The sequence below is a fragment of the Bubalus bubalis genome, chromosome 10, assembly GCF_019923935.1.
Source record: "Bubalus bubalis isolate 160015118507 breed Murrah chromosome 10, NDDB_SH_1, whole genome shotgun sequence".
In the NCBI taxonomy this organism is placed as follows: domain Eukaryota; kingdom Metazoa; phylum Chordata; class Mammalia; order Artiodactyla; family Bovidae; genus Bubalus; species Bubalus bubalis.
Window position 1 is genome coordinate 23,165,548 of NC_059166.1, and position 12,382 is coordinate 23,177,929.

General features: G+C 36.2%; 1 protein-coding gene across 2 annotated transcripts in view; it reads right to left on the bottom strand.

Moving 5' to 3' along the window:
- Positions 1-6,041: 6,041 nt before the first annotated feature.
- Positions 6,042-12,382, bottom strand: part of PEX3 (peroxisomal biogenesis factor 3) — a 32,199-nt gene continuing 25,858 nt past the window's right edge. The window contains exons 10-12 of one of the 2 annotated variants that reach the window (XM_006075189.4): positions 11,022-11,144; positions 9,092-9,188; positions 6,042-6,297 (exon numbers count right to left, since the gene is read on the bottom strand). In XM_006075189.4, the coding sequence (XP_006075251.1) occupies positions 6,214-6,297; positions 9,092-9,188; positions 11,022-11,144 (304 nt within the window). In that variant the 3' untranslated portion in view covers positions 6,042-6,213. The remainder of the gene's footprint in view (positions 6,298-9,091; positions 9,189-11,021; positions 11,145-12,382) is intronic. The other variant, XM_044924162.2, reaches the window with a different exon arrangement.

A 12,382-nucleotide genomic window follows, 5' to 3' on the forward strand; every position in this document is an offset into this window, starting at 1 on the left:
AAGCTTTGCTAATAACCATATATTATATATGGAACAGAATGAGACATCAAATTTAACGTATATCTTGCTTATATGTGAAGTATACTGTAAGTGGGACTTGTAACAAGGATTTTAAAACAGTCCATCAAATTCTTAGAATTATCATTGTATGAAGGGCAAGAATTATAGTAAGGCTAATTAAAAATCAGATCTCTCATTACTTAGTTTAAGCCAATAGTTCTATTAGGTAGTTAGAATAGGAAACAGGAGTCCAGAATGGCGGTGGCTAAAAGACAAGAAAGAGAAAAGCCTGTGAAAATAGAATAAAGGAAGGTCCAAGGACCAGAGTGAGGACCTCAGGTAGAACAAACAACTCTCCTGGCTAGCCCAATTTGCATAGGGCAGGCCCAGGGGGAGAAAAAAACCATATAAAAAGAGGAGCCAAAGGGCTGGGGGTCTCTCTCTCTCTCTCTTTCTCAATCCTGCATGCTGGGGCACTCTTCTCTTCACGTCTTTGGGTCTACATGCCCTCATGCCTCAAAGATGGATTTTCCTGCTATTATCTAAATAAAATAGAACTGTAACATGGAGCTGTAGCACTGATTTGTCTAAGAGCTGCAACATGGTCCGTTCGAGACCTGAGAGCTATAACACGGTCTGTCCAAGACCCGAGAGCTGTGACACCTGGGCAAGATGCAGTATTTGGCTTTAATATCCATCACTCCAAATCTTTGTTGTGACGAGACAGAACCGAGGAGCATACACTTGCCCGACAGTTCTTATCCCCCACAACTGATTCTTTTCCCAGAGTTATTATATAGGCAAAAAATTGACTTGTTTTAAATTTCAGTAACATTGGATTTTTCTTTAATAATGATGAGAGAAATATTGAAGGCAAGCAAAACTAGATTGTTAGACTTGATATCACTTTAATAAGATTTTATCTCATTTTCTTATGAGTGCCATATTGAAACAACACAATTACTTTAAAAGTTCAGACTAATCAAATAAATGTGAATTAGGGCAACAGAAAACAAGACACATACTTTGCTTGCTGTTCATTTTTTATTTTGTAGGTAAAAGACTGGGTCAGATAAAAACCTTCCTAACTTGCAAACAAATAATTGTTCATATCGAATTTTTATATATACACAGTAACAAACATATTTATACAAGTTTGAAGGAGAAAGTATAATTGTTTTAAGTAATCTCCATTTAACCAACTCACTAGAGTAACGGATGCTCTCCATTTTCTTGGAAAAGAATACTAATTGACACCTGGGCAAGATGCAGGCTTTCAGTGAGCAGGCTTCTGTCTAGTACATGCTTCACCTTGGTTTCCACTTGCTGCAATCAATTTGAAAGTGAAAAGTGAAAGTGGCTTAGCTGTGTCTGACTCTCTGCGATTCCATGAACTGTAACTCACCAGGCTCCTCTGTCCATGGAATTCTCCAGGTAAGAATACTGGACTGAGTTGCCAATTCCTTCTCCAGGGGATCTTCCCGACTCAGGGGTTGAACCTGGGTCTCCTGCATTGCAGGCGATTCTTTACCATTTGAGCCACCAGAAAAGCCCATGTCACAGGATATGTTTACCACCAGTTAGCTGAGTTTGTTACTGCGGTGGGTTGAATAGTACTCCCCAATAAATCATACCTACTCAAAAGCTCTCAAAAACTACTCAGAAGGCTTCTCTGATAGCTCAGTTGGTAAAGAATCCACATGCAATGCAGGAGACCCTGGTTTGACTCCTGGCTTGGGAAGATCTGCTGGAGAAGGGATAGGTGGCCCACTCCAGTTTTCTTGGGCTTCCCCTGTGGCTTATCTGGTAAAGAATCTGCCTGCAATGTGGGAGACCTGGGTTCAATCCCTGGGTTGGGAAGATCCCCTGGAGAAGTGAAAGGCTACCCACTCCAGTATTCTAGCCTGGAGAATTCCATGGACTGTATAGTCCATGAGGTCACAAAGAGTTGGATACAACTAAGTGACCTTCACTTTCACTCAAAAGCTCAGAATGTGATCTTACTTAGAATCAGTGTTTTTGCACATGCAATTAAGAATTAAGGTAAGTTCTGAGGTAAGATCATAGTGGATGTGGGGTCACAAATATGTAGATGACCACATGAAGATAGGCAGAGACTGGAGTTATGAGGCTGAAAGTCAAGGAATATGTGGGGCCATCAGAAGCAAGAAGAGTCAAGGAAGGTTGGAAGGATTCTTCCTTGGAGTGTGCAGAGGGTACATGGCCCTGCTGAGCACTAGAATGGTGAGAGAATAAATTTCTGTAGTTTTAAGCCACACAGTTAGTGGTAATTTATTACAGCAATTCTAGGAAACTAACACAGTCACCAAACTGACTATCTTTGCTAATTTATGATAAATTTATGTTTTTATCATGTTACATAAGCAGATGAAATGATTGTGAAGAGTTGTAGTTTCTGTGAAAACCAAGTTGAATACTTTGGAAAAGCTAGATGGAAGTGTGTTGCTTTCCCCATGCCCAATTTAAATGTATTGGTTAATTATTGGTAAAACAGTTGTAAAAGACTGGCCAGAAATGTACTAAAAATCCACAGGTATTCTGTACCAGTGTACAACTATATAACGTAACACATAGGATTTGTGTAAGACAAGTCAGAGAACGTTATAAGCATACCTACAATGGGAAGGCAGAAAGGACCTGGGTACATCATTAAATAACTGGCAAATAAAGACGACTCGTGCTTTAAGTTAAAATATCTAAGAATATATGTGTTATTTTAAAAATGATATCCTGCTTTAAAAGACTTTTTGGATTAACCAAACAACTAAGGAGTCCAGATAAAAGGGCTCCTACTGTTCAATTAGAACACAAATTTGTAATGTCTAAGGCCAGTTAGCTTCAAATACATGTGGTTTTTTACCTTGTCATCTCTACAACTGCCACAACTCTACAGATGCAGATGATTCCAGGTGATAATTTTCTGATGATCAGCAATCTATCCTTACAAAGTCACACCTGTTCAGTCTCAAAATTTCCCTGTATGAAATCCTGGGTTAATTTTGCTGGAAGAGATGCATGCTCTATTACACTCACATTCACTCATTTTCCAAAATACAGTTTTCTGCCATCCTATTACATCATTATATTCTGACAAATTTTGAAAAGAAGTTTGTGTTCTCTCTACTTTCAGTTCAGTTCCGTCGCTCAGTAGTGTCCAACTCTTTGTGACCCCATGAACCACAGCACGCCAGGCCTCCCTGTCCATCACCAACTCCCGGAGTCCACCCAAACCCATGTCCATTGTGTTGGAGATGCCATCCAACCATCTCATCTTCTGTTGTCCCCTTCTCCTCTGGCCCTCAATCTTTCCCAGCATCAGGGTCTTTTCAAATGAGTCAGCTCTCTGCATCCGGTGGCCAAAGTACTGGAGTTTCAATTTCAACATCAATCTTTCCAATGAACACCCAGGACTGATCTCCTTTAGGATGGACTGGTTGGATCTCCTTGCAGTTCAGGGGACTCTCAAGAGTCTTCTCCAACACCATAGTTCAAAAGCATCCATTCTTTGGTGCTCAGCTTTCTTTATAGTCCAACTCTCACATCAATACATGACTACTGGAAAAACCATAGCCTTGACTAGACAGACCTTTGTTGGCAAAGTAATGTCTCTGCTTTTGAATATGCTATCTAGGTTGGTCATAACTTTCCTTCCAAGGAGCAAGCGTCTTTTAATTTCATGGCTGCAATCACCATCCTCAGTGATTTTGGAGCCCAGAAAAATAAAGTCAGCCACTGTTTTCCCATCTATTTGCCATGAAGTGATGGGACCAGATGCCAAGATCGTAGTTTTCCGAACATTGAGCTTTAAGCCAACTTTTTCACTCTCCTCTTTCACTTTCATCCAGAGGCTCTTTAGTTCTTCTTCACTTTCTGCCATAAGGGTGGTGTCATCTGCATATCTGAGGTTATTGATATTTCTCCCGGCAATCTTGATTCCAGCTTGTGCTTCCTCCAGCCCAGCGTTTCTCATGATGTACTCTGTATATAAGTTAAATAAGCAGGGTGACAATATACAGCCTTGACGTACTCCTTTTCCTATTTGGAACCAGTCTGTTGTTCCATGTCCAGTTCTAACTGTTGCTTCCTGACCTGTATATAGGTTTCTCAAGAGTCAGGTCAGGTGGTCTGGTATTCCCATCTCTTGAAGAATTTTCCACAGTTTCTTGTGATCCACACAGTCAAAGGCTTTGGCATAGTCAATAAAGCAGAAATAGATGTTTTTCTGGAACTCTCTTGCTTTTTCCATGATCCAGCGTATGTTGGCAATTTGATCTCTGGTTCCTCTGCCTTTTCTAAAACCAGCTTGAACATCTGAAGTTCACGGTTCACATATTGCTGAAGCCTGGCTTGGAGAATTTTGAGCATTACTGGCGTGTGAGATAAGTGCAATTGTGCAGTAGTTTGGGCATTCTTTGGCATTACCTTTCTTTGGGATTGGAATGAAAACTGACCGTTTCCAGTCCTGTGGCCACTGCGAGTTTTCCAAATGTGCTGGCATATTGAATGCGGCATTTTCACAGCATCATCTTTTAGGATTTGAAATTACATCATTATATTCTGACAAATTTTGAAAAGAAGTATGTGTTCTCTTTACTTTGACATCTGCTTTTGTTTTTTTTTTTTTTTTTTTTTAATATATTCTAGGCATAGATTCCCTAGCAGTTGGCTTCAGGCCTAACCTGGCCTTAGAAGAGACATTACAATTCATTTTCTACCTTCTCCTGTTTAGCTATATGTTATATGCTGAAGGAACATAAAACAACATAAATGATGCTACTGAAAACATATTTAATATAATGATGATACGATTCATTTCTCTCTGTCCTAGTTACCCATACAAAGAACTACATATATACTAGAACAATGAATTATTTCTGTTTGGCAGGAAATGTTGTTTTTTAAACAAGTAAGTTAAAGCATCGATTGCTTGTTAGAAAAATGAAACTTGAAAACCAGTGTAATCTCCAAAAAACAGCAAAAATGCTATGAGACATATAATAGCTTTAAAGTATTAAATCGATAAAACCATATTTTACTAAAATATTTTATTGTAATAAGATTCACTGTGCTCAAAATCAATACAAAGTAAGTTATAATTATTTACATACAAATAAATGAAACTATGTACAGTAGTTAATAACAGCTGAGTAAACAGCATCAACACAATGTCCACCTCTAAATCAGTATGTAGTTTCCTAAGGACTGTTAACAACAGTAAAGAAAAAAATTGCTGATCATAGTTGTTCCTTCTTATTTCTGGCCATGCTATGGCATGCAGGCGGAGAAGGCAGTGGCATCCCACTCCAGTATTCTTGCCTGGAAAATCCCACAGACAGAGGAGCCTGTTGGGCTGCAGTCCATGGGGTCGCTAAGAGTCGGACACAATTGAGCGACTTCACTTTCACTTTTCACTTTCATGCATTGGAGAAGGAAATGGCAACCTACTCCGGTGTTCTTGCCTGGAGAATCCCAGGGACGGGGGAGCCTGGTTGGCTGCTGTCTATGGGGTCGCACAGAGTCGGACACGACTGAAGTGACTTAGCATGGCATGCAGGATCTTAGATTCCCCGGCCAGGGAACAGGGATTAAACCTGTGCCCCCTGCAGGGGGAGCATGGAGCCTTAACCACTGGACTACCAGGGAAGTCCTAATCCTAGTTGTTAAATTAACTGATTTCTATTAAAAAAGAAAGTTCTCAATCAGGTATATTTAAGACAAAGTATTTATCCCTTTGAAGATTAACTGGAGAAAAGTCTGATTCTCTCCTGTATACTGCAGTCTGGTGAACTTTAAGATTAAATGGCATTTTTTCCAAACTTTATATCTACTTCCCAAACAGATTTTACCTCAGTATTAATGTCAAAGTATAAAGTATTTACATTATTTGACTTGGAACTAATATCCATGATGTAACAAACTATTAACAATTCTGATATTTGCACTGTATACACTCAAGATATGCCCACAAAAACCAGTCTGTTGATGGCTTTAAAAAAATATATTAAGATGCCAAATAAATCTATTTTCTTATGAAGACTTTTTTTTTATTATTATTATGAAGACTTTAAGAATATATTTTTATTAGACATTATGGTAACAAATCATTACCCTATATATAGTTGATTTATTCGGTGCATTTTTAAAAAAAAGTAACTGAATTCCATTGTAGCTATTCTTGAAGGGAAAAAAAAATCATTTCTCCAGTTGTTGAGGAGTACTAAAAGCCTCGTACACATTAGCAGCAAAATCTTTCACTTGCTCCATCATTAACAGATCCTAGCAAAGATGAGAATAAAATATTACAGTCTGTAAAAAGAACAGATAATCTGAATTCATTTCTGCAATCATGCAACAAATTTGGCTCAAAGTTTTGTGGCATTAAGGTCAAAAAGAAAACCATTTAATGAAAGTAGTTTCTTTTATAATAAATTCCTGGAGATATTTATTAAGTTCTTGTATGAGAGACAGTGGGTATGATAAGTATTCAAGTGTGGCTTGTCAAGATGAACCACTTATTGATGAAGGCAGAGACTTTTATGAAAATGGACAAAGATAAAGTATAAATGCCACAACTTACAACTTTTCCCCCTCACACTAAGAAGATCCAAAATAGTCTTTCTGTGTGTGTGTGTCAAATGCTGGATGAGTATCTGTTAAATAAATGATTACAACAATATATACACACACACATAACCAACCACACATATATACCTGAGAACAGGGGTTCTCATGGGATTTGTTAATGTTGACTTCCCTGGTGGCTCAGAGGTTAAAGTGTCTGCCTGCAATGTGGGAGACCTGGGTCAATCCCTGGGTCGGGAAGATCCCCTGGAGAAGGAAATGGCAACCCACTCCAGTATTCTTGCCTGGAGAATCCCACAGACTGAGGAGCCTGGTGTGCTACAGTCCGCGGTGTCACAGTCGGACATGACTGAGCGACTTCACTTTCACTTTCAGTGTAGATCAAGGAAAAATTACATCTTTTTTCATTAACCTTTAACTGAAATCTAGCATTTCTTTCAGCTGTGTATGTAAGCAACAAACTGACAGGAGAACCTGTGAGTTGGCCTTTAGCACAATTCAGACATTTTTATATCATATGCTAGGTACGTTGCGGAAGTTACATGAACGTCATTTTAAAAAGTGTTTTGAAACTGTATTCAGTTGGTTTTCATTAAAACCTACATATTTTACAATATACACTTATAGGCATTATTCTGAGGTGTCCATAGGCTTCCCCAGAGAGTGAAAGGATCCCTGGCAACAGAAACCATTATGTGGTTTATGCTGCCCAGTGAGCAGCAGAGAAACAGGAAGTGAACCTATCCATGATGTTCTCTCTTAAGCATCAGAAAATCCAAGTAAGCTTAGCAAGTCTTCATCTCACAAATTCATAGTTAAATTCTCTGAATACCACATGGTACTTTAACCCACAGAAATCATAATTTAAAAAACTAATACAATTTTGTAAAGTTTAAAAATAAAATAAAAATTAAAAAATAAAAAATAAAAAATAAAAAATTGGTGGAAGTCTTGTCAATTAATGGTCTAGTATATAAACAAACTACATTCAGTGATACTAAGAAAATTTATTAATACTAAGCATTAGTATCAATAATGTTTATATCTTTTATTTTTATTCTCAATTATAGACTTTAATATAGTATGTAAATTCTTTAAGCACCAAAGCTGGTGTTGTTTTAAGTGTGTGTTAGTCATTCAGTCACGTCTGACTCTTTGCAATCCAAAAGACTGTGGCCTGCCAGCCTTCTCTGTCTGTGGAATTCTCCAAGCAAGAATACTAGAGTGGGTAGCCATGCCTTCCTCTAGGGGACCTTCCCAACCCAGGATTGAACCCAGGTCTGCAACATTGCAGGCAGATTCTTTACCAGGCAAGTCACCAAGGAAGCCAAAGAATACTGGAGTGGGTAGCCTATCCCTTCTCCCAGGGATCTTCCTGAACCAGGGATTGAACTTGTCTCTTGCACTGCAGGCAGATTCTTTACCATCTGAGCCATCAGGGAAGCCCTGGTGTATATATTATGCTACTCATCAAGATGAACAGCTTATTGATGAAGCCAGAGATTTTTATGAAAATGGAGAAAGGTAAAGTTAAGGTTTAAATGCCAGAAGTTACAACTATTTTTTTTCTTACACTAATATGCACATAAAAATTAAAAGAAAAAATATTTTAAAAAGTGTTCAAAAATTTTTGAGCTAAAATTAAACTTAAAATTAAGTCACATGTGAAGGACAAGCCAATGACTCTATACAAGAGAAAGTAAGAATTACAACCCATAGCCTCATGGCTCTTCATGTTCTCAAGCTGAAAACGAGAGATACTCTAATTTGAGATAAATATTACTGAGAAGATACTATCTTTACACTTAGGCCTAGAGTCTCTCTCTTCTCACTGCACATTATGGCAGTAGTTTGGAATTGACGTGTATTGTGAGTAATTTATTGCTGGTTATACAGTTTCCAAGTTTGCAAATAACTTGGAAAAAAAGTCTGGATTCAAAGCTGTTCTTTTAGTAAAATCAGTCTTATTCAATGTATTCTATTATAAAATGCTTTCCTAAGAAAGGAGATGGAGTTATAGGGAGACAAGTGAAAAATTTAAATAACCTACTGAGCTTTTAATGAACAGATTATTGGTGCACTATTAACAGTTATACTTATTAACTATTTAAATGCTTTACTTTCCTACAAAAATGTTTCATTTTTCCTCAAAATCTGAGGGACTGGTTCACTGATTTGCCTCAAGGCACAGCTTAATGCAAAACATTAACACTGTAAATTCAACTGACCACTAGAATATATCTGGACTAAAATGCAGTCTGTCTAACACGTGTTGTACTATAACATGGAGAAAGGTATTCCCAGCCTCATAAAAGTGCCATGATATTATACTGTCATGGGGCACTCTACTATACTCTACATGTGGCTTCAAGTTTCTGGTTTCTTTGAACGAATATCATAGAAGAGAAATGTAATTTTATGTTAGACAAAGAGGACCATAACCAAAAGTACAGTCTGTTTTTAATAATAACCCAAGCTCTCCTCTTACCTGAACAAAATGACTAGGTGTTTCACTGCAAACTGAATGGATCTGTCCATTTATTATGGGAATTATCTTAGCTAAAGGCAGGCTGACACTGGAAAGACTGAAAAATCATCACAGTAATAATTATTTTCTGAAATTATCTTACAGGAATTTAATGTTTAATTATAAAAGAAAAAGCCATTGAAAAGTACTTACAGAAATATTTTAGTAAGAAAATAAAGACCCAACATAATTTTACCATCTAGAAATAACAATTATAATTGACTTCATAGTTAATTTCTTCCAGTAATTTTTTTATACATATCTATACTTTTTGGGTGTTTTTAACACCTAGCTATAACCTCCCAAGCAACAGTTTTGCATTTTTATTCACATGCTATAATCACTCTTTCCATCTTATTAAAAGTTCTTCCAAAGTACCTGTCTGTTTTTCAATTACTATATAGTAATCCATCCTCTAGCTGTGACAACTTATATCATCAGCTCCCTATGGTTGGGCATTGAGTTTTGCCTAATTTTCCTTAATATAAATAACTTTGTATTTACAGTAAATTACTGAGTTGAAGGGTATGAATGCTTTTAAGCTTTAAAATGCATATTACCAAATTCCCTCTGCTTCTCTAACAGTATGAGAGGATACCTGCTCTATCATGACTCCTTTCTACATCAAGCATTCTTTACTCTTCATATATCTGATAGCTAAAAATGATTATCTCACAGTTTTGGTCTGTATTTCTCTTAATTACTAGCAATGTCAAATAGTTAAGTATAGTAAACCCTTGAGTCCTACAGGAGTGATCATGAGTACTACAGGAATTAAGAAAAGACTGAAATGGCTGATACAACTACAACATAATTTTTATAATTCTCTAGTGTACAAGATCAAGTATTTGTTTTATATAAAAATTCTTATCACTATTCAGTAAATAACTAATACTTTTGGTAGATAGAGATTGTAGTGAAATTTTGTTGACTGGAGCACCTTAATTTAGAGAACTTACTGAGGCTGAATTTTTTTTGAGAATTTAAAGAATTGCTAAAAGATTTTAGGATGACATTTAAATTGCTTCATAAAATAAACTTTATGACCCTAAGCATTCCAAATCCTCAAATGTTAACTGCAAATTATTCCTTTTTGTATAATAAAGAGTGGTCCCAGAGAACTGGGCAAATAAACTCTTGCTCTATGTATTTGAGAATTAAAGCAGGCATTGCACATACATACTGCATATCAGTTACTGTTATCCCTAATTTTAACAGATAAGTCTACAGTCAGTTAACATTGATTTAGTACCTATTATTTTCTGAATTTAATACAAAAAAACTGCAAAACAGTGTAAATCCTAATAGATTTAAGGTGCTCATGCTGGGATTATAATAAAATCATAAGCTATCTTTTGGCAGAGTGAATCCATGACTTAGTAATCATGATTAAAATCATCTGTACTATCTAAACATTCCTAATCCTACAAAAAGGGCTACAGAACTAGGAGATAATTCATCAAATGGGAATCTAGAACAAGAATGCCTGGTTGAATTATGAAGGCCAATTATAGCTTATAGTACTGGAATGATGTAAGAGAAAACGTTAAAACGTAAATAACATTTTCACAATTTTGTATTCTAAAGCGTTAAATTAAAAAAGCCTCAGTAACTGAAACTGGCCTATGGAAAAGTAGTTTCACAAGTTAAGTAATTGTGTATAGTGGCAAAATTTTAGAAGAAATAAACATTTAAATACTGAATACTGAAAGAGCTCCTCCTAATGAAGGAGTCATTGGCTTAACAGAGTTTAATTTGTTGAAAAAATAAACATTCACATTTGTCTCTGAGATTTTTTTTTTGTTACCTGGAACAAAAAATAAACATATCAAAAAGCACTGTTTTATCAGAATAGTCACTAGACTGGTAACATTCTTACATGTCTTCTTACCTATTCATGGAGTTACCATGTTGCAGGTCTTGTTCAGTAGGTCGAAAGAACTCAGCCATGTTGTCTAGCAGTCTACTGAATCCTCGGCTGAGACAGGTATTCAAAACTGTACTAAAATCTGGACTACATAAAACAAGAAGATAAATTACTTTTTAGATTTTCAATGGAAAAGGGCAAAAATTTAGTAACTATGTGGCTACCTTTGACAGCCACCACCATTTCTAGTCACAAATTTATAAACTAAGACAATATAAAAATATATCAAGGAGTCAATCTTAAAAGTTAAGCATAAAAGGAGGGCTAATTATGTAACGCCATGCAGTGAGGCTATCTGCTCATTTTGCTGGATTTTCTTACATTATGTGGTACTTCATAAATGTACTTTTATAAATATCAGTAATCATTACTTCTCTTGAGGAAACTCTTAAAGAGGAAAGTCTATCATATCATCCCAGTAAGACAGAATATTTTGTTAATGTGTTCAGATGAGGAACCAAACACTTGATGCACAAAGAAATTTATCCTAAGGTATGTTACTAGTAAATATAGGAGGCAGAATTTGAACCCAGGCCTTTCTGATCTTAAAGTTCAAGTTCTTTTTGTTATATCATGTTATTACCTCACAGAACCTCTTTGATATGAAGAGTAATATATATGCTATCAGAGTTAGAAACTGCCTAGTTGAACAGATTAGTTCTGTCTCTGATGTGTAGAAATCGCAATTCAACACATGGCAGTGGGGAGCTAGGGCTATAAATTTGGTAATTATTAACATATAAACAGTAAAGTAATGGGAGTAAATATAATTGCTTGGGGCAGTTGAGGATGAAAAAAGAACAAATACCTGGGAAACATTAGTATTTAAAGGAAAGACAGGCATAAGGGAACTTAAGAAGAAATGATCTGAGAACTGGGGAAAAAATTGGGAGACTGTCAAGGCAGCCATAAGAGAAAGAATTTCAAGAAAACCTTGATCAACAGCGTTAATTATCAGAGAAAGGTCAAGAAAGATGAACATTACAGGTTGACTGAATTTGACAAAAGAACACTGATGGCCTTCTAGAGTTTCATGAAGTGATTTGAAGAAGAAAGAAGTGGAGATTGATATTGTAGAAAGTCAAGGGACTAGAACTTGATGAATTCAGATATAGCTGAATTAACCTAAAAATTTGCTGATTTTCTTCAAGATCATGAAAAAATATTATAAATGGAGGATATAATCTGCCCAGAAAACAAAACTAGAGAAAATGATCTTAAATTATCTTTAATTAAAAAAAAAACAACTGATACTTTAATCACTTAAGATAAAGCAGATGAACTGGTATTACCACTAAGATTTCACAATAATAAAACTACCTCAA